The sequence below is a fragment of the Sus scrofa genome, chromosome 15 (assembly GCF_054392235.1).
Source record: "Sus scrofa isolate SSC_HxYL_T2T_F1_AM1 chromosome 15, Sscrofa_HxYL_maternal_Yorkshire_Landrace_v2.0, whole genome shotgun sequence".
Taxonomy (NCBI): domain Eukaryota; kingdom Metazoa; phylum Chordata; class Mammalia; order Artiodactyla; family Suidae; genus Sus; species Sus scrofa.
Genome location: NC_139397.1, coordinates 105,334,340 through 105,357,524, shown reverse-complemented (window position 1 = coordinate 105,357,524; position 23,185 = coordinate 105,334,340). Strand labels below are relative to the sequence as shown.

Below are 23,185 nucleotides of genomic sequence, written 5' to 3'. Positions count from 1 at the left end.
CCAAGAATTTAATAGGAAAAGTTCAATTTTGTTTTCAGGTAATGGGGGCTGACTGGTTTACTGAGTAGAGTACACGTTTTTTCTTTATCCTCATGGTACATAATGCTAGCACTAGTAGCTCCTTATACCAAAATGCTTATCAAAAGCATTTATTAAAACTTTCACTTACCCAGGTCTCCATTATACTTATCTTTCTCTTAATTTTTTGCTCAGTACTAGAAGAATCATCTTTATGGGACATTATGTTATGTCTTATAAAATATTTTATTTTCTAAGAGAAATGTAAGCATAGTTATATCAGGTACAGAAGCTTCATTGCTTGTCCTGGTGATGTGGTGAGGAAGATCTGGAAATATTGGTGTTAGTTCGAGAAAACACTTTTGACAAAGCTGAAGATACCCTTGCCAGCATATTAGATCCTTGTTTGGAAATACTGGGCTTGAAAGTTTCTGTGGATAAAGCGGAAAAAAAAAAAAAAGGTAGTATGTATATTTACTAGACATTTGAATTGATGCAGTCATACTATAGCACTGGTGATTTAGAATTCAGAAATTGACATTTATAAAATAATTTATGGGATTTAAAAAACATTCATAAAGATTTGGAGTTCCCATTATGGCTCAGTGGAAACGAACCTGACTAGTATCCATGAGGATGTGTGTTTGATCCCTGGCCTTGCTCAGTGGGTTAAGGATCCAGCTTTGCTGCGAACCTGGGGTAGGTTGCAAAAGTGGCTCAGATCCCGAGTTGCTGTGGCTGTGGTGTAGGTCAGCAGCTAAAGCTCTGATTAGACCCTTAGCCTGGGAACTTCCATATGCCATGGGTGCGGCCCTAAAAAGACAAAGAAACAAAAATTCACAAAGATTTTTTTTTCTTTCTTTTTTTTTTTTTTGTTTTGTTCTTTTTAGGGCTGCACTCATGGCATATGGAAGTTCTCAGGCTAGGGTTTGAATTAAACTGTAGCTACCAGCCCACACCACAGCCACAGCAATGCCAGATCCGAACCATGTCTGTGACCTACCCCACAGCTTACTACAGCGCTGGATCCTTAACCCACTGAGCAAGGCCAGGGATCGAACTTGCATCCTCATGGATACTAGTCAGATTCATTTCTGCTGAGCCACAATGGGAACTCTAGAGATTCTTTTGATTTGACCCTTCCAACATGCCTGTGAAAGAAACAGAAAAAGTGATATCTCCATTTTTGGATATAAATCTTGGTGAGGTCAGAAACTTTGTCTAAGATTACATGAGTAGAAAGTGGCCAAGCTGGATTAGGGTCCAGCCTTCTGATTCTCATGGCGCCATTATTCCTATTACACTCTGCTACTTCTCTAATCAGGTATGCAAAGAATATTTTTCTAGCAGAAAACTCTTAAAAAGCCTGGTGAGGAGTTTCTGCCATGGTGCAGTGGTTAACAAATCCGACTAGGAACCATGAGGTTGCGGGTTCAGTCCCTGCCCTTGCTCAGTGGGTTAAGGATCTGGCGTTGCTGTGAGCTGTGGTGTAGGTTGCAGATGCAGTTCGGGTCCTGCGTTGCTGTGGGTCTGGCGTAGGCTGGCGGCTACAGCTCTGATTGGACCCCTAGCCTGGGAACCTCCATATGCTGCTCGAGCGGCCCTAGAAAAGGCAAAAAGACCAAAAAAAAAAAAAAAGAAGAAGAAGAAAGCCTGGTGAGCTAAACTCACATGGGAGAGTTACTTTCAACACTTTACAGTGAGGGTGTGTATTTCAGAGTGCTCAACTGAAAACAAAAGTGCATTAAAACTGCTAATAATTTATCACCACTTTAGGTAAATTTTGAGTTCACTAACTTCAAGTGATTTTTTTGTTGTTGTTGTTATGTGAAGAGAGGGCTGCAGAGAAAAATAAAAGATTTTCCTTTTGGATTCATTTTTCTGTACCATTTCTTCAGGGCATGGGTTTTTAGAGAAAATCATATTATAATTAAAGAAAATGATTATTTTATATGTAAAGACAGAGGTGAACATTTATGTACTTTTCTCATACTTAACAATAAGATGTGATAGGTCATGAAAACACACAGTCATAAAAGCCTATATTTTCTTAATTCCAGTAAATGCCAGTTCATGGCTATATATCTTGCAGTTACCTAGATTTGTCTTGTCTTTTTTTTTTTTTTTTTCAGTCTCTTTCTGCCCCCATGGAGTATGGAGGTTCTTAGGCTAGCGGTCCAATTTGAGCTGCAGCCACTGGCCTACACCAGAGCCACAGCAATGCGGGATCCAAGCCATGTCTGTGTGTGACCTACGCCACAGCTCACGGCAATGCCAGATCCTTTACCCACTGAGTGAAAACAGGGATTGAACCCGTGTCCACACGGATGCTAGTCGGGTTTGCTAACTGCTGAGCCATGACAGGAACTCCAAGATTTCTTTTTTCTAGCAAGGTAATTTTCTATGGTTAAAGCTAAAATGGCCAACAGAAAATTTAAAGCTAAGAAAGCCAGTAGCATAAATAAAGAATAAGAAAGTATATTTTAAGTTTTTTGGTGTGCTTTTCTGAAAAAGCAAGATAAAAAAGTATACTAACACAATTGAGGCATTATTCCAAGGCTTCTGAAATTCTCATTGGAGAGTTAAGAGTTAATGTCCTGAAAACTTAGTTATCTTGTTAAAAATGCAGATTCCTGGGCACCATTACTCCAAAATGCTAATAACTTAGCCAGTCTGGAGAGAAGCCGGGAATCTGCATTGTTAAAAGGTATCCTAGGTGGTTCCAGGGCAGTTCCTAGAAACAACACTGAAGATACTGCCTAAATCCACATTCATTATTAGATGACTGGTGGATAGTTGGTGTCCTAGCATCATCCACACAAAAAACAGTGACCCCTTGTTTTTATCAGTTAATAGTTCTTTTCACTCCAAAACCATAAGCTATCTGGTCATTTACCCAATGAGGACCTATTTCCAGGATGCAATGGCAGCTCTATGGAACCTCAATGTAGAGGGAAGAAAGAATGTAGGGTTAAAGTCAGAAGATATGCTTTTGAGCCCTTAAAGCTCTCCATTTGTTGACTGTGTAACTTCAGACAGTTATTTACTTCCATTTCTTCTTTTGTAAATCAGAGCTCTAAGACTTGCTGAAGGAACACAATATGGTAAAGGAGATATGAACAAGTTTTATTTGGTCCATATAGTGTTTTGAATTACTTGATACAACTAGAAATTTGGGAATTTTCACATAAAACTTCCACCTCCAGTTTCTTTTGAAGAATGCTAAGACCTGAATTACCAACAATCTAGCAAAGACCAATGACTGGACCTGTGAGCAGCTCCTTTTTTTAAATGGGACATGACATCTCCAGTGAACCACAGACTCGTGCTCAAACTACTAGTGTTATTTATGTTACCCACCTAGCACCTATAAATATTTGACTGTGTGAAATATGGTCATGCTGAATGTGCTTAGGCTTTGAAGTCGGTCAGATCTGTACTTGAATCCCAGCTCTGCAGCTTACTAGCTTGGGGAGACCTTAAGCAACCTTCTCTCACTCTCTCTTTAGTAAAATGAAGGTAGCTAATACATAATCAATATTAGTTCCATTATCTATTACCCTTTTGGTTTTAGAATTGCATAATAAACTATGATAGAGATAATATCTTACTATTTATATTTTTATACATAGCAATCTCATATTGATAATAGGTGTCAATACTGCAAGTGATGAGAGAAACCACTCATTTCAGGAGTAATATTAAAAGGATAGTATATTTTGTACCTGAAACGACTTCTTTTGAGGGATTCACACTGCCAAGAATATTCTCATTTCCTTCAAATATGGTGATAAACTGCCAAGACAAAGCAAAATATTGACTCAGTCTTTTCTTACATATTATATATAGATATCCTCCAGAGATGTAGTATAATCATTATAGCAGTTAATGTAATATCTGTGCCCTGCAGTCACAAATAATTATGCTCTGAGACTGAGACCCATAATTTTTGCCAATTATGATGTGTAGGATTGACCCTTTTCACAGATATGGGCCTTGACTACTAAATGATGATTGAAGGCTCAGACATCCTAACTGACAAAAAAATGTCAGCTCTGTCTCCCCCTATCCTGGATGAGTTGGAGTAGTCAATTATAAATTCTTTTCTGATACTGGATATGAGAGAAGGAAAAATAGATGTTTACTACATAACTCTAATTTCCCTGTATGGGAATCTTAGCCATTTTGGAATCTGGAGAAATAAAGTGGCTGTGTGAACCTAGGGAGGGGAACATGGCTCAGATACTGGCTTTACTCTGTAGGCCTTTATCATATCTTTGGTTTCAAAAGTAGCAATTTTTCCAGAAAGGCTTAAAATAGCCTGGGACAGGTAGATGGACTTCACTGTAGCTATTCTACAGTGCTAACAATTTTAAAGGGAAGTAAACAAGTCAATGAAATAAGTCTGAATGCATGTAATATACAATGTATTGTGTATAGATTATGTAAAGACTACCAGATATTAATGTGGGAGTTTTACCATAGTTCTTTCAAGAGGACTAGAAGAAATTTATGTATTGAGGTTTTTAAACAGGATACCTAAAGATTAAAATGGAGCAGAGACTATCTACAAAACTTACTCTCATTATTGGCTGCACAATAAGAGCTACCTGTGAAAAATTGTTTAAAAATATGAATCCCTGGGTCCCACACCACCACTGGAATTGAAATCCCTGTGGGTGGGACACATTTAGATACTAAAAAACAAACACATGACTCTACTGTGTGAGAATTAGAATTGATAATCCCACTGATAATTCCTAGTCATGAAGTGGAGAGCAAATGTTATCCTGTGTCTGAGATGAGTAACTACACTTAAGTTCTGCTAAGAATGTCTAGCTTTCCATTTGATTCAGAATATTTGCTGAATATTAGGCCCTCAGACTCTAGATTCTTTGTCTCCTCTTTAGTGCCATATGTTTTTTTTTTTTTTTTTAAATATGGCCTAAGTGAAGCCTGAGGTTGTCAAATAGATGTTTATATGTGAGGAATGAACCCAGTATCTTTAGAGATGTGGCAAAAGTTAGCTTAAGTATAAGTTGTAAGATTTGGTTCTGAAAATTACTCTGATAATGAGAAGTGACTGGATAATTTGAGGGACTGTGTGTCATGGAGTTGGGGAGATTTGCTTAAAGGTGGAACAAAATTGAGCTAAGAAACATGCAGATAAAACAGAAGATCCGTAGCTTGAGCACCATTGGAAACTTTCTAAAAAAGATTCGGAAAGAGAGCACTTCCTGAGTTTACATTAGAAGGTAGCTGGGCCTTTTGAAAAACTGACTTTAGTCAGTCCTTTGAAGCTTCAGTTTCCTCCCTTCCTTTATCAAGTCCATCACTTGGGTCTACCTGCCCTAGGTTTTCTCCAGAGACTGCAGCAATGGAGTTAAGGAATGAAATTGTATCTAGGTCCTAGGGAGGAACGGTAGCTTATCCTATGCACTTAAGGTGAGAATTTTGATTAATGGAGTTTTTGGGTGCTATGGACAAGTCTCAGTCAGGAAGAGATCTGAGCCTGAAGAAATTAGAAATAGGGGAATGCTTCCTGATGCCCCTCAAGTAGCAACAGTCTCTGATTTGACCTTGAAAAATAGGCTGTATTCAACTGGAACCCATTACTAATGAATGTACTAATTAGAGGCTATTGAAAAAGTATTTACCTTAATACTGTTTGAATTCTCTGGCTTTAGTTCCTGAGAATATTCTGTGGATAAGGGAAAGGAAAAAAAGCATTAATTTGTATTTTGAAGCATGAATAGTGTTAACACAAACCTAATCTTACTGTTTTTCACAAGAAAGTCATAGAATTTAGACAGATAGAAGAAATAACTATTATTTTTAGTGTATAGACAGTGCGAACAAAATTGAGATAGATGAGATCCCTAAAATTCTGGGGCATGTATTAGCCCTTCTTTTAGTAATTATGAAAGATGAAGTGTGATATAGTAGGAAAAGCAGGTTCTGTAACTCGGTAGCTATACATCTATGCATGACCACTCAATCTCTATGGGCCTATTTATTTACAGCTGAAATGAGAAGTTATCTTATAGGTGATACCTAAGAACATTCCCAGCTCTATGCTCTTTGATTCTACATAGCTAATTAAAAGCAGATAACTGGAACAAAGAGGGAGGTGCTATTCTTATGAGATACTTTGGGTGAGAATCAAACGAATTTTGAAGCAATATCAAGAGGAAATCTGATGGAGTTGTTGCAGTACTAAAAGTTGCCTAAATTTCAGGGGAGATCAATGTATCAGTAAATTCAACCCAAAGAGGTAGAAATGATACCATGAGAGAAGTTTCACTAAGACCCACCACTCTAACCTGCTAGAGTCAGAAAACCTAAATTTGAGTTTTAGCCTACTTATAACTCTGCAAATATTGGCAAATTGAGTCTAATTTCTCTCTTAGTCATCCCAAGTGTAGACTGTGAATGAAACTGTTTTCTTCCGGTCTCACAAGAGGATTCAATGATATATCACATATGTAAAAACTATGTATTTTATGGGCATGTAATCATCAAGAGTCAACACAAGCGGTTACTCTCTGAATAACCCTTTGGTTCAATGTAGGCTCTGGGGGGAAAAAAGTAGTAAAACCTCAATTAAGTCAAATATAAGAAGAGCTGATTATTTGACTTATCTGATGAAATTGGCAAAATTTCATTGTTGGTTGATATTTCTAAAGTGTCTGACTCTATATTGTACATAATTGAACTGACTTTTGCTTTTAAACAACTGAGGCCATATGGATTTACTACTAGGGCTTAAAAACTACACCAGTTTTTATGTTTCTAGGTTAGATGGCTATCACCTTTCCAGGATCTACTAGGAATTTGTTTTGATGAAGATTCAATGAATTCCGAATTTTAAGATATTCACATTTAAGTTATTTGAGATTTTATTCTGTATTCTATACAAAACTATAAACTAAAATTAAGAATGTATATGTTCAACCCTGACCTTGTCATTGCACTCTACACTTAAATTCCTATTGCTATGCAAATCAATCAGCATCATACACCACATTAACAAAAAAAAAGTCAAAAATCATATGATCATCTCAATAGACGCAGAAAAAGCATTTGACAAAGTCCAACATCCATTCATGATCAAGACCCTCGCCAAAGTGGGTATAGAGGGAACATTCCTGAATATAATCAAAGCCATTTATGAGAAACCCACAGCAAATATAATCCTCAATGGGGAAAAACTGAAAGCCTTCTCACTCAAATCTGGAACAAGACAGGGATGCCCACTCTCACCACTGCTCTTCAACATCGTTTTGGAAGTCTTAGCCACAGCAATTAGACAAACAAAAGAAATCAAAGGCATCCATATAGGAAGAGAAGAGATCAAACTGTCACTGTATGCAGATGACATGATTCTATACCTAGAAAACCCTAAGGACTCAACCCCAAAACTCCTTGAACTGATTAATAAATTCAGCAAAGTGGCAGGATATAAGATTAACATTCAGAAGTCAGTGGCATTTCTGTATACCAGCAATGAAACATTAGAAAAGGAATACAAAAATACGATACCTTTTAAAATTGTACCACACAAAATCAAATACCTCGGAATACACCTGACCAAAGAGGTAAAGGACCTATATGCCGAGAACTATAAAACTTTAATCAAAGAAATCAAAGAAGATGTAAAGAAATGGAAAGATATTCCATGTTCCTGGATTGGGAAAATCAATATTGTGAAAATGGCCATACTACCCAAAGCAATCTACAGATTCAATGCAATCCCTATCCAATTACCCATGACATTTTTCACAGAACTAGAACAAACAATCCAAACATTTATATGGAACCACAAAAGACCCAGAATCGCCAAAGCAATCCTGAGAAACAAAAACCAAGCAGGAGGCATAACTCTCCAAGACTTCAAGAAATACTACAAAGCCACAGTCATCAAAACAGTGTGGTACTGCTATCAAAACAGACAGACAGACCAATGGAACAGAATAGAGAATCTGGAAATAAACCCTGACACCCATGGTCAATTAATCTTTGACAAGGGAGGCAAGAACATCAAATGGGAAAAGGAAAGTCTATTCAGCAAGCATTGCTGGGAAACCTGGACAGCTGCATGCAAAGCCATGAAACTAGAACACACCCTCACACCATGCACAAAAATCAACTCCAAATGGCTGAAAGACTTAAATATACGACAGGACACCATCAAACTCCTAGAAGAAAACATAGGCAAAACACTCTCTGACATCAACATCATGAATATTTTCTCAGGTCAGTCTCCCAAAGCAATAGAAATTAGAGCAAAAATAAACCCATGGGACCTCATCAAACTGAAACGCTTTTGCACAGCAAAGGAAACCCACAAGAAAACAAAAAGACAACTTACAGAATGGGAGAAAATAGTTTCAAATGATGCAACTGACAAGGGCTTAATCTCTAGAATATATAAGCAACTTATACAACTCAACAGCAAAAAAACCAACAACCCAATGGAAAAATGGGCAAAAGACCTGAACAGACATTTCTCCAAGGAAGATACACAGATGGCCAACAAACACATGAAAAAATGCTCAACATCGCTGATTATAAGAGAAATGCAAATCAAAACTACCATGAGATACCACCTCACCCCAGTCAGAATGGCCATCATTAATAAATCCACAAATAACAAGTGCTGGAGGGGCTGTGGAGAAAAGGGAACTCTCCTGCACTGCTGGTGGGAATGTAAACTGGTACAGCCACTATGGAAAAGTTTGGAGATACCTTAGAAATCTATACATAGAACTTCCATATGACCCCGCAATCCCACTCTTGGGCATCTATCCGGACAAAGCTCTACTTTTGCAGCACTATTCACAATAGCCAGGACATGGAATCAACCCAAATGTCCATCGACAGAGGATTGGATTCGGAAGAGGTGGTATATATACACAATGGAATACTACTCAGCCATAAAAAAGGATGACATAATGCCATTTGCAGCAACATGGATGGAATTAGAGAATCTCATCCTGAGTGAAATGAGCCAGAAAGACAAAGACAAATACCATATGATATCACTTATACCTGGAATCTAATATCCAGCACAAATGAACATCTCCTCAGAAGAGAAAATCATGGACTTGGAGAAGAGACTTGTGGCTGCCTGATGGGAGGGGGAGGGAGTGGGAGGGATAGGGAGATTGGGCTTTTCAGACACAACCTAGAATAGATTTACAAGGAGATCCCGCTGAATAGCATTGAGAACTATGTCTAGATACTCATGTTGCAACAGAAGAAATGGTGGGGGAAAAACTGTAATTGTAATGTATACATGTAAGGATAACCTGACCCCCTTGCTGTACAGTGGGAAAATAAAATAAAAAAAAAATTCCTATTGCTTATGTCACACCTCAACTTAAATGTCTAATGGGTACCTTGATCTTAACATAGCCAAAACAGGATTCCTGTGCACCCTCCTTAATTATTCTCATAGTCTCTTTAATTTTACTAACTGCATCCTCCTACCACATGCCTGTTTTAGGCTCTTGGGAATACAGCTGTGATCTCCATGAACCTTACATTATAGAGGGAGAGAGTGAAAAAATAATCAACCTGTGCAGTCTGTCACATGGTAATAAGTGCTAGAGAGAAAAATAGCGAGACGTGGAATATGTAGTAACATTTGTGAGAATGAGATTACAGTGTTAAAAGAGTGTGGTCAAATAAGACCTCACTAAGAAGGTGAGATCTGAACAAAGATCTGAAAGTGAGGGATGAGGAATGTAGACACGGGGAAGAACAACTACAGAAGGATCAGAAAGTGCAAAGACCCTGAATTCCTGGAATATTTAAGGAATAGCAAGAAAGTCATGGAAACGATACAGAGTTTTGCAAGCCATTGCAGTTTCTTTGGCTCTTGTTCCAAATGAGATGGGAAATAGTTTACTTGGAATTATCTTTGATGCTCCGCCTCAAGTTACAATGTAAATTCTATGAGATCAGGGACTGTTTTGGTCTTGTTCACAATGGAATTTTAGAACACAGTGGAGGTGCTCAGTAAATCTTTGAATGAATAAATGACTGAATTGGACAGCTGCAGTATTACTGAAGGATTTAGGAGTTAAGCTTGATCACCAAGACAAAGTTGGAAAAAACAAAACAAAACACTGAATTTAGGGTAAGAAGTCTTGGGATCTAGACTGGGCTCTGCTTCTGACTCAAAGTGACCTTGGACAAGTCACTTCCTCACCCTGTGCTTGAGTTTCTAAACAATGAGGGGAAATAATATCAAGTGATTTCTGTCTGAATCTAACAGCCTATGATACCATCATACAACAGTCATATCAGTGATTATTTTGACAACTTCTGGTTATGGTGTATTTACTGAATTCTGGCATACTTATTGTTATCCTACGAATCATCTTAATAAAAATGACCTCCACTTCCAAGTTGAGAGGATATGTTTCTCAAGTAACTCCTGGAGTGAGCTGCATGTTTGAAAATAGCCAGAGTAAACATGTAGTTCAAATTTCAAGGCCACTTTATAGGGAACATGACACTCAATCTCTTGGTCATGCTATAACCACAATAATCGTCTTAGGTTTTCACAGAGAGCCTTTTTGGGGGTGCATTTTGGTAGGGCAAAGTACAAAGGAAAGATAATTTCTCAAAGAAATTGTTAAATCCCAGTATCACGGCTTCTGGTTCTGCTAGAAATTCATATGATACACCTTGATTTTGTGGATATTTCTCATAGGAGCATGGTAAATATAAGTTTGTATTATCACACCACATTCTTGATCAAAATCATCAACAGAGCAAACTAGTTGGCTTGTTTTAATATCTCTATGATGTAGTTCTGGATAATTTCCAAAAGTAGACAAGCTCATAAGGAAAAAAAATCAAATAGTATCAACTTCAGGTTTGATAGCTAAAAAAACTGAACAAAGCAGTACAGTGTTCTTTTGAATATTTCTACTTTAATTAAGAAAAATAATCCAACCTTTTAAAATTTTAGTACTTGTATCTGGGTCACAGTCTTCAGTCTCACTAAAACAAAAGAAAAATAATATTTCATTTTTTTGTGCATTTAATGAGTGAAAGAATTACTGACTAAATAACAATCTGTCAACCATTCTTCAAGTAAACCTGGAATAGTGTATCACTTAGTTTCCAAATTGACACAAATTACTTCTAAATTGACTTTTTTTGCCCACTTTAAAATTTTTGGTTAAATATACATAAAATTTACCATCTTAGCCATTTTTAAGTGTACAGTTCTGTGCTTAAGTACATTTACATTATTGTGCAACCTTCCCTACCATCCATCTCTAGAACTTTTTCATTTTCCCCAACTGAAACTCTGTAAATACTAACTCCATAAATAATAACACTGTATATCCCTCTCTCTCCATCTCCAGGCACCAATATCCTATCTTCTGCCTATTTAGGTTTCTTACATAAGTGGAATCATGCAATACTGTTGTTTTGTAACTGACTCACTTAGCATAATGTCTTCAAGGTTACATGTAGCATGAGTTCGCATGTCTGTCCTATTAAAAACTGAATATTCTGTTGAATGCATATACCATGTTTTGTTTTATCTATTCATCCATCAGCGGACTCTTGGGTTGCCTCCAGAAATTGGCTGTTGTGAATAGTGCTATGAATATGAGTGTAAAAATCTGAATCCGTTTTCAATTCTTTGTGGTTTATACTCAGAGGTAGACTTGCTGGATTATATAGTATCTCTATATTTAATTTTTTGAGAAACTTTCATACTGTTTTCTTTAGTGACTGTGCCATTTTAATTCCCAGAAGCATTGTATAAGAGTTCTAGTGTCTTCCATTCATGCCATCACATTATTATCTGAAAAAATTTTTTTTTGATGATATATATCCTAATGGGTGTGAAATAGGATGTTGTTTTGATTTACATTTCCCTAATGATTAGTGATGTTGAGGATCTTTTCATGTACTTATTACCCATTTGTATATCCCCTTTGTAGAAGTTACTATTCAAATCCTCTAATTTTTAACCACGTTTTTTTCTTTTTTTGTTCTTGTTGTTGGGGTTGAATTTATAGGAGTTCTTTATATATTTTGGGTAGTAATCTCTTATCAGATAATATGATTTACAAATATTGTCTCCTATTCTATGTGATGACTTTTCACTCTGTCCTCTGAAACAAAACATTTTTAATTTTGGTTAAGTAAAACATACCTAATTTTTCTTTTACTGCTTGTGTTTTTGTGTCATATCCAAGAATTATTGCCAAATATAAGTCATGGTGCTTTCCCCCTATATTTTCTTATAGGAGTTCTATAGTTTTATGTAGGTCTTCGATCCATGGATTAAGTTTTTATACATAGTATAAGGGTAAGGGTCTAACTTCATTTTTGTCTGTGTGGTTATCTAGTTTTCCCAACACCTTTTGTTGAAAAGACTGTTCTTTCTCCACTAATAATAATTTTTTGGCACACTTATCAAAAACTATCTGACCATATATTAAGGATTTGTTTCTGGGCTCTCTGTTCTACTGTATTGGTGTACATATGCTTTTTTTTTTTTTTTTTTTTTTTTTTTGGCTTTTTAGGGCTGTGCCTGTGACATATAGAAGTTCCCAGGCTGGGGGTCAAATTGGAGCTACAGCTGCCAGCCACAGCCACCACAACAACTGTGGGATCCAAGCTGCGTCTACAATTACATGACAGGAATGCCAGATCCCCAGCCTAGTGAGTGAGGCCAGGGATCAAAGCCACATCCTCGTGGATTCTAGTCAGATTCATTTCCGCTGCACCACAAAGGTAACTCCCTACACATTTGTCTTTATGAGAGCACCACACTGTTTTGATTACCATGGCTCTGTAGTAAGCTTTAAAATCAGGTAATCCAAGGTTGTTCTTCCCTGTCAAGCTAGTTTTGGCTATTAGGAGTCCCTTGAGATAAGTTTTAGAATGATTTTTTTTTTCATTTTTTTTTTTTGCAAAACATGTCATTAAGTATTTTTATAAGGATTGTATTTAATCTGTAGGATACTCTGGGTAATACTGAAATCTTAATATTAAATCTTTCAATTCATGAGCACATAATATTTCCATTAATTTGTCTTTAATTTCCTTCAAATATGTTTTATAGTTTTCAGTGTACAAATCTTTTGCTGCTTGGTTAATTACCAAATATTTTATTCTGTTTGATACTAGTGCAGATTGAATATTTCTTAATATGCTTTTAGGTTGTTTATTGTTAGTGTATAGGAATGCAATTATTTTTCTTTTTTCTGTGTTTTTATATCTAGCAACTTTGATTCATTCAAAAACTTTTCTGCGTGGAATCTTTAGGGTTTTCTGCATTAAAATAATGTCATCTATTAACAGAGCTAATTTTATTTCTGTTTCAATTTAGGTGGCTTTTATTTCATGTCTAATTGCTCTGGCCAGGACTTCTGGTAATATGCTGAAAAGAAGTGGTGAAAGTGGACTCCCTTGTCTTTTTCCTTATTTTAGAAGAATATCCTTCAGGCTTTCACCCTGAGTATAATGTTAATTGCAGTTTTGCCATATATGGCTTTTATTATTTTGAGGGTATTTCTTCCTATTCCTAGTTTATTAAGTGTTGTTATCATGAAAAGGTGTTGAATTTTATCAAATGGTTTTTCTGCATAAATTTAGACAAGAATATGTGTTTTCTTCTTTCATCTTGTTAATGTATTGTATTACAGTGATTGCTTTTCATTATCTTGAAATTCCCTTGTACTACTTGGATAAATCCTCTTTAGTTGTGGTTGGTATATAATCTTTTAAGTCTTCTATTGAATTCTGTTGGCTAATATTTTGTTGAAGATTTTTGTATAAGTAGTTTCAGGAGTTGTTTTGTTTTGTTTTTGAGGAGGTCTTTATCAATAGTTAGAGGAAGAATTTCAGGAACATTAGTTAATTAACATTAGTTAATTTTCCTTTAAATGTTTGCAAGAATTCACCAGTGAAACCATCCGGTCCTGAATTTTTCCTTGTTAGGAGCTGCTTAATAACTGATTCAATTTCTTTACTAGTTATAGGTTTGTTCATAATTTTTTCCTAAATCAATCTTTTTTTATAATGATTTTTATTTTTTTCCATTTTAGCTGGTTTACAGTGTTCTGTCAATTTTCTATTGTACAGTATGGTGACCCAGTTACACATACTTTTTTCTCACATTATCATGCTCCATCATAAGTGACTAGACATAGTTCCCAGTGCTACACAGCAGGATCTCATTGCTAATCCATTCCAAAGGCAATAGTCTACATCTGTTAACCCCAAGTTCCCAATCCATCCCTCTCCCTCCCCCTCCCCCTTGGCAACCGCAAGTCTATTCTCCAAGTCCATGAGTTTCTTTTCTGTGGAAAGGTTCATTTGTGCCGTATATTATATACTCTGGTTTCTCTTCATATCCTATAAATCTTTTGCCTTTTACTAAATCGATCTTGATAGGTCATATGTTTCAGGAATTTGTCTATTTCATTTAGATTATCCAATTTGTTGGAATAAGGTTGTTCATAGTAATAATATAATCCTTTTTACTTATGTAAAATCAACTGTAATGTCCCTTCTTTCATTTATGATTTTAGCTATTTGAATCTTTTTTCCTTGCAATGTAACTAAAAGTTGGTTAATTTTATCAATCTTTTTGAAGAACCAACTCGGTTTCACTGATTTATTTTTCTATTCTCTATTTTGTTTATCTCTAACCTTTATTATTTCCTTCTTTATGATAAGAGTTTGTTTTTCTTTTTCTAGGCATTTAAGGATTAATATTAGGTTGTTATTATAAGAGCTTTTTAAGTGAAGAATTTATAGCTATAAATTTCCCTCTATGCACCACTTTCAACTGCATCCTATCAGCGTTAGTATTATTGCATTTTCATTTCATTTGCCTTAAATATTTTCTAACTTCCCCTGTGTTTTTTCTTTGATCCACTGGTTATTTAAGAATGTTTTAATTTCCACATATTTGTAAATTTTCAGTCTTCCTTACGCTTTTGAATTCTAATTATTTAAATTTTGATTAGAAAAGATACTTTGTATGAAATCAGTCTATTAATATTTGTTTCCTGGCCTACATATGGTTTATCCTGGATAATGTTCCACTGAACTTCAGAAAAATATGTTTTCTGCTATTGTTGGGTGGAGTGTTCCATATGTCTGTTTGGCCCAAGTGGTTTATGCTGATATAAACCTCCAGATATTCTGTCTGGTTGTTCTATCAATGATTGAGAGTAGTCTATTGAATTATCCTACTATTATTGTAGAGCTATCTATTTTTCTGTTAAATTTTGTCAATGTTTGCTTCATATATTTTGGAACTCTCATGTTTGGTGTATATATGTTTATAATCATTATATCTTCTTAGTGAATTGACTCTTTTATCATTATATAATCTTGTCTCCTGTAACAGTTTTTTACTTAAAGTCTATTTTTTTTTTGGTCTTTTTGTTATTTCTTGGTCTGCTCCCGCGGCATATGGAGGTTCCCAGGCTAGGGGTCTAATCAGAGCTGTAGTCTCCAGCCTACGCCAGAGCCACAGCAACGTGGGATCCGAGCCGCGTCTGCAACCTACACCACAGCTCACGGCAATGCTGCATCCTTAACCCACTGAGCAAGGGCAGGGACCGAACCCGCAACCTCATGGTTCCTAGTCGGATTCGTTAACCACTGCGCCACGACGGGAACTCCCTTAAAGTCTATTTTGTTTGGAATTAGTATAGCTGCTCCTGCTCTCTTTTGGCTTCTTTTGCATGGGATATCTTTCCTCATCATTTCACTTTTTTTCTTTTGCATGCACAGCATATGGAAGTCCCAGGCCAGGGACTGAATCTGAGCTGCAGGTGCAACCTATGCCACAGCTGCAGCAACCCCAGACCCTTAACCCACTGCACTGGGCTGGGGATTGAACCCATACCTCAGCAGTGACCCTAACCCTAGCCAAGGCAGAGACAACACTAGATCTTCAACCCACTGCACTACAGAGGGAACTCCTCATCATTTCACTTTCAACCTGTGTATGTCCTTATATCTAAAGTGAGTCTCTTACAGATAATATGTAGTTAGATCCAATGTACAGTTTAAATCCATTCTGTCAATATCTGTCTTTTAATTGGAGTGTTTAATCCAATTACACCTAATTACTTCCCTTTTTTGGTTCTTAAAATAATTATAAATTAAATACTTTTCCAGTTCAAGATGAGTATCCCCCATCCAGATTATAAGCTTCTCAAAGCCTGACTTTAGGAATCCCCTGTGGCTCAGCAGGTTAGGGCTCCGGCATTGTCACTGCTGTGGCTCATGTCACTGCCATGGTGCAGGTTCAATCCCTAGCCCAAGAACTCTCTCATGCTGCAGGCACAGCCAAAAAAAACTGACTTTAACCCTGACTTTTACTACACACTCAGCAGACATGTATTGACTGTGCCAAATGCTGTTTACAAACTAGAGGAAGATTGGAGGGGTAAGGCTGATGTGTATAGACAGAAAGGTTAAGGTTACTTCCTGGGGAATGAAGATGTTTCTTTTATCTTTCTTTTTTTTTCCAATTAATTTAAAATAAAAGCAATACATGTCCATGGTTAAAAAAAAAGTTTTACTATGTTTTCTGTATGTTTTATAGCTTTTCAATCCCTCATTTCCCCCACTACTGCTTTCCTTCGTGTTAGTTGATACTCTACAGATACACATTTTGATTCCCTTATTTCCTTTCAGGGTCTGTGTATGTACTTTTTTTTTCCTTCTTCAGTATTCCTGACTTACTTTTAAAAGTTTTATTTCCTAAGAGTCTGATCATGTTTCTTCTCAGGGCCTTAGATGTTCTGTTGTTTTCCTCTGCCTGTAATCTCTTGCCCTAGGTGTTTATCCATCTGCAGTCCTTGCGATTTTCATGCACCATGGCATCTACCTTTTGTGGTTTCCAGGCTTAGATCATACTATACCACCATTGTGCTTCTATTCAGATGAGACAGAAAACATTCCCTCAGGTAGTGCACAGATAAGCCTGAATGTTGAAAAAAATTCCAATCTGCTCTCTCCACACCCAAGAGAAAACAGAATTTAGCAGTTTCTTCCCAACTGTGCCACATCATGTTGGAGATTGGCGCTGGGCAAGGACAAGTTAAAAAAAAAAATCTGTGGAATTTCCTACCACTTTTAATGTGGGTTTTCTTTGGGCACTCACTTGGTTGTTACAGTTATTTGACTGTTTTTCAGAGCTCATAGAAAGTTGTTTTATCACTCTGTAGGTGTTTATTTTTTGTTTCTACAAGAAAGTAAGGGTGTGCTCTTTTTTGGTCTGCTATCTTACTCCAACTTGACCATTATTTGGTATTATCTGTGCCCTCTGTCTTCACTGATATAAATGACAAAAAGGTATCTGCACTACTAATTATTTAAGACAACCTGGAGTTCCCGTTGCGGCTCATCAGAAATGAATCCGACTAGCATCCATGAGGCTGCAGGTTTGATCCCTGGCCTTGCTCAGTGGGTTAAGGACCTGGCATTGCCGTGAGCTGTGGTGTAGGTTACAACATGGCTCAGATCTGGCGTTTCTGTGGTGTAGGCCAGGAGTAACAGCTTCAATTCTACCCCTAGCCTGGGAACCTCCATATGCTGTGGGTGTAGCCCTAAAAAGCAAAAAAACAAAACAAAAAAACCATTACTGCAGGAGAAAGAGGAAATGATAGGCCAGGAACAGATATTCCCAAATAATGTCAGTGTCGAAGAGAAACAATTCCATCATGCTATGTGGGAAAAAATTGTTACCAGGTAGATTTTTCTTCTATTCATATCCATTGCTTTTTCTTCAATAGAAATGGTACCTTTTCTAGGTTATGAGTATTCTTATAAACTTAAGAATGATTTTAGACAAGTTCTAACTGTTCTAGATATAATTATTAACTAAATTTCAAGTCTATGGTGTAGTTGTTCTCTCAATCCACACAGTGCAAACTTTGCTGTTATAGTCATCTAAACTTGGACTGCCTTCTCATGCAAATGCTGTCCATCCTTATAGACTTATATCAAACTCTATTGCTTCTTAGAATTCATCTCTGAATGCTCCAACTTACATGGTTCCTTCTCTTCTTTGGATTCTTCTTACTGGAAGTTATATACATTGGTACATTTGGGTACTCAAAGAGAGTTGAGAGGGAACCCTTTGGGCTGAAAGCCACTGGGTTATAATAGTATCTTATTATATTCCAAGTTAAGAAAAACCAAGAACAGAAAACACACTAGAAAATTCTTGATCAACAAGATGCTATACTAGAAAGAATGTACAGACCAGGTAACTAAAAATGAGGGACCAAATAGAAAGGAAAGGCCTTAGGAAGTGTCCACAGTGGAGAGACAAGGGAGGGAAGGATAAGAAGGAGTGAGAGAAGGTTTAAGGCTGAATGCTTGCTCCAATCATAATTTTATCTGACACCCCATTCTTCCCATAAGTATTACTTTCATTTCAGATTTCTTTATATTACTTAAATTTCATGTACCTGGCATGTGAAATCAGATCTTCTTGGTTGTATGATGATGAACTCATAATTCTGTGTATGAAGTAATGTGTTGGCTCAGTAATAAGGTTTTTTTCTTCTTTCTGGAAAAGTGCAAACTGTATATTACATGAAATAGAGTCTTATCTTCATTTTCTAACATATGTGGCATATTCTGCCCTCTAATCTATACTATAATAAAAAGAAGTTTGAGATTACTCTTTAAAATGGATGAACCCTAAAATTCTAATTAACATGTCTCTTTCCAATATACATCTTTGGAAATAGCTAGTGAAGATAGATTCATAGTATAATATTGGAGTTTGAATAAACTTCAGAGATAAACTTAGCAAAGATTGAAGAATATAGTTTTCCATGTCTGTACTTTAGAAATATTTTAATGATATTTTAGTTCAAAAAGAAAAGAATGCAGATGCAACTGTTCAGAAGTTTGTAAAATCACTCATATTTTTTTTTTTCCCCACTGTACAGCAAGGGGATCAAGTTATCCTTACATGTATACATTTTTCCCCCACCCTTGTTCTGTTGCAATATGAGTATCTAGACATAGTTCTCAATGCTACTTAGCAGGATCTTGTAAATCTATTCTAAGTTGTGTCTGATAACCCCAAGCTCCCGATCCCTCCCACTCCCTCCCCCTCCCCCCAGGCAGCCACAAGTCTATTTTCCAAGTCCATGATTTTCTTTTCTGAGGAGATGTTCATTTGTGCTGGATATTAGATTCCAGTTATAAGTGACATCATATGGTATTTGTCTTTGTCTTTCTGGCTCATTTCACTCAGGATGAGATTCTCTAGTTCCATCCATGTTGGTGCAAATGGCATTATGTCATTCTTTTTTATGGCTGAGTAGTATTCCATTGTGTGTATATACCACATCTACCTAATCTAATCATCTGTGGATGGACATTTGGGTTGTTTCCATGTCCTGGCTATTGTGAATAGTGCTGCAATGAACATGCGGGTGCATGTGTCTCTTTTAAGTAGAGTTTTGTTTGGAAAATCAGTCATCTTAATCATCATATTCTGATCTAATTTGGGGGAAGCTGTGTGTGATTTTTATGGCCGTAGCTTTTATAGAATACCTTTATTGTTATGTCTATCAGAATCTTGATATAAATAGACTACTGTTATTGCAATAATAATAGTTACATATATAAACAATAGTTTATATAATCCACTTTGATTTTTGCTAACATTATACTATGACAATTTAATTATTTATGAAGCCAGCATTTCAGACTATGAGGTTCAAGAGAACTATTCTGTAGACTGCATCTGGTCATGCAATTACACACAGCTTCCCAACAAATAGGTCAGGATATGTGTTAAGATGATTTACCTGTGAAGCTTCTGAACTGAACAGAGTTGTATCTCTCCCCCCCGCCCTGGTTTATCTCAACTTTTGTATTAATCTGGGGATCCTGTCAAATGGATAAGTAATAGAATTGTCTCACTAGGAAGTCCTAAATCATATATACTTTCACAAAGCATCTTTTAGTATGGCTGTTTAGACAGGAATCACCCAAAGGGTCACTGAAATCCAGACCATTATGTTATGTGAGGGGTATGGAACTAGGGATGAGTTGGTACCATGATGATGATAGAGTTTATAGACTGATTGCAAGGGTGATATTTCAAATATTTTGATTAACTTTTTAATTATGGTATATTGGCTAAGTAACTTTAAAAAAAATTGGCTATGTAATATTCTCAAGGGATGCATAGCTATTAAAATGAAAGGAATCAAACCCAGAAAATCTGAATTTGTGTGGATTTTTTTTTTTTAATTCTTCCTACCTTGGCCCACCTTCTGGTCCCACCCTACCTATTCAATAGGTATTTACCAGCCAAAATACAAGAAGGATGGAATATATTAAAAGGTATAAATAACTAACTTGATTTCTCTTAAACAGCTTAAATTTTCTGTTATCTTTGGGAGTCTAACTAATCTATGTTTCTTTCCATTATCTATTTTCTCTCAATTGGGAACTTTTTTTTTTTTTTTTTTTTTTTTTGTGATCTCTCCTACTGTAAATGTTACCAGGCTTTGGAAGAGACTGGATTTTCTTCCAATTAAGGTACATTCTTGGATGGAATTTCTGAAGATCTCTAATCTTTCCATTGATATTTGATCATTGACAATCATAGTTCTCACTCACCTTTCTCTGTGGCTTTTCCTCCAAAGAAGGATCTGTTTTAGTCAAGGTTCTTGAGCAGGTGGCCATGTCAAGTTCAGCAACAGTTCTTTTAACTTGTCCCTTCTTAGGTTCTATTACATGATTTGAGGTTGCTTCAGTATTTTCAACATTTGGATTGGATGTGGGCTGACAACATGTGCTTAGTGAAAAAAATTTTTTCAGGCTGCTTGCACTTTGTGTTGGCTTGGGAGAAACAATTTTGTTTTCTACCAGTTTTGTGGCTTCTTTTACTTGATATTCAAATTTTCCTCCTACATGTTCTTCTTGTACAATCTCTCTTAAAACAACTTCGTCTTCATCAGACGTTAGCTCCTCTTCTAGGTTACTTTCTGAAATTTCTTGATCAATATCATGAGCTACTAACCGAATAATGAGTTCTTTTTTGTTTTGAACATCTTTTAAAAGTTCCACTTTGGTGATATCAGGCTTTCTTATATTCTGAAATGAATTTCTGCCAACAGCCTGGAATTGAAGGTATAAATGAATATCAAAAACAAAGGTCTCAATCATTTTTCCTGTGGTTCTATTACAATAAAGCAATTTTAATATGATTTCTAGTTTCAGTGTAAAAATACTATTATCTTCATATGCCATGTTTACATTAGCAATATTTTTTAAAAGAGACATGAAAATTGTAAGTATATTTATTGGTATCCATCATTTCTTTTACATTCTGGGATTGTTTTATTAATCTACCATAGTTTACTCTGCAGTTTAAAGGAAGGTATAACATGTGTTGTTCTTCTTCTTCTATTGTTTTTTATTTTTTGGCCTAAACTTTATATTTTGTTGCATCATAATTTAATTTTTCTTTTTGTTCATCATTTACTTTGAAAGTTTTGTGACAGAGAAGACATGATAAAATTTCTAAAGTTGTAGGTAGGTCATCATAGAGAAGCCTAAGTGTACATATTTTCAACCAAAAAGTATGGTATTATCAGATATTTACTTTTAAAAATGATGAATAATAAAGACTGTGAAGGTGGTCTTTGACTCTTTAATCCCTATCAATTCACTCCTGATCCTTTGGACATATATTTCCAAAAGAATCTTCAAAACATAACAAATTATTTTTTTTCTCATCTCCCTAGTCAAACATCACTTTCAATGTCTAAAGATAGATCAAAGAAAATTATAATTAAGTAACAGATCTTGACAAGTTAAGTAGTCTTTGATGGTGCCACAGAACCCCCATACTGTTTTAATAATCCTAGACCTCAACATCACTTTGTAACTCTGTCAAACCAGTTTTTCAGATATAGGTGCCCTAAAATAGTATCTTCTATGGAAACAAAATATAGAAATAGCCTCATTAAGAATAAAACACCATCAGTTTTGATTTTGCATGTTAGTGGAGGAAACCAGTAGTTTAGAAAATCTAAAATAATTCTATATGGCTTTGGAATTTACTATATATGCTTTTAATATATAAATGTCTAGTTGTGCCAGAAGTTTGGTATCTCAAAAACAGAAAATTAAGCCCCGGTATGGAGCCAACAAGTCTCTACATTCTCTGATCTACTAATCTACTGTTGTTTAGTCTCTTCTCTTGTTGCTGTGCTGGAGATTGACAGCACTGGTACCCAGACTGATACAAATCATGTCTTAACAGTTAACAGGTCTGCTTCTTTGTGTTTTATTTTAGGATGGATTTTCTTCATTGTAAGAGGACAGCAGTAATTATTTTGGTTTAAATATTCTTTTCTGATTTCTATGGTCTATTAAGTGATTCAAGGAGAGAAGACTTGTAACTAAAAGTAAGATTTGTGACAAACAAGTATCCAGGTAATAAAAAACTTATTTTGAGCAATGTTATTCTATAGTATGTTCATACAGGTTTTACTACTAAAGGGCTACTTATATATGAATGAAGACTACCAAATAATATGCTAATGCAATGATGGGAATCATATGGAAGAATAAATTTTAGAGCTCAAAAGGACTGTCATCCTGCCCTAAAAATAAGATTAAATTAGAATATCAGCCTAAAATAATCTCATTATTTGAGTATGAAATCATCAAGCACCAATTAACATATTTAACAGCTCTGAGACCTAGGTCAATGAATTGCATGACAGTGCTGGAGAAAATTTACATGATGTAAAGTTTATAGAAGAATGGTTTTATAAAACTTTGCTCACTGTCCAGGCCACTGATTATATCTATAAGCATACTCAGTCCTCTTATGAGTGAATACCATTGGTACAGGTGCTTTGATAAAAATCAAAATATGTAGGTCAGTATAACTCTATTGGCCAGACCATCCCTTTAGCCTTGGCAGTATAGTTTCCTTGTAATAAGGACATAATTTTGATATTGCAGTCTCAATTGATTTACATATTTAGGGCCTAGGTATGGAACTGCAGGGCAAGGTGGGGGTCTATAAGCAAGAGGAACCAAGTCATAGATATGGATGGCAGCATTAAAGCAGCTAAGTCTAGAACAAAGACAGAAGAGGAAAGAA

At 35.9% G+C, this 23,185-nt stretch overlaps 1 protein-coding gene across 2 annotated transcripts in view; it reads right to left on the bottom strand.

Annotated features, from left to right (window-relative positions):
- Positions 1-245: 245 nt before the first annotated feature.
- FSIP2 (fibrous sheath interacting protein 2) overlaps positions 246-23,185 on the bottom strand; it is a 99,011-nt gene continuing 76,071 nt past the window's right edge. The window contains exons 18-23 of one of the 2 annotated variants that reach the window (XM_084999135.1): positions 20,683-21,183; positions 18,504-18,619; positions 10,988-11,034; positions 5,676-5,719; positions 3,744-3,813; positions 246-449 (exon numbers count right to left, since the gene is read on the bottom strand). In XM_084999135.1, coding sequence (XP_084855261.1) covers positions 313-449; positions 3,744-3,813; positions 5,676-5,719; positions 10,988-11,034; positions 18,504-18,619; positions 20,683-21,183 — 915 coding nt within the window. In that variant the 3' untranslated portion in view covers positions 246-312. The remainder of the gene's footprint in view (positions 450-3,743; positions 3,814-5,675; positions 5,720-10,987; positions 11,035-18,503; positions 18,620-20,682; positions 21,184-23,185) is intronic. The other variant, XM_084999136.1, reaches the window with a different exon arrangement.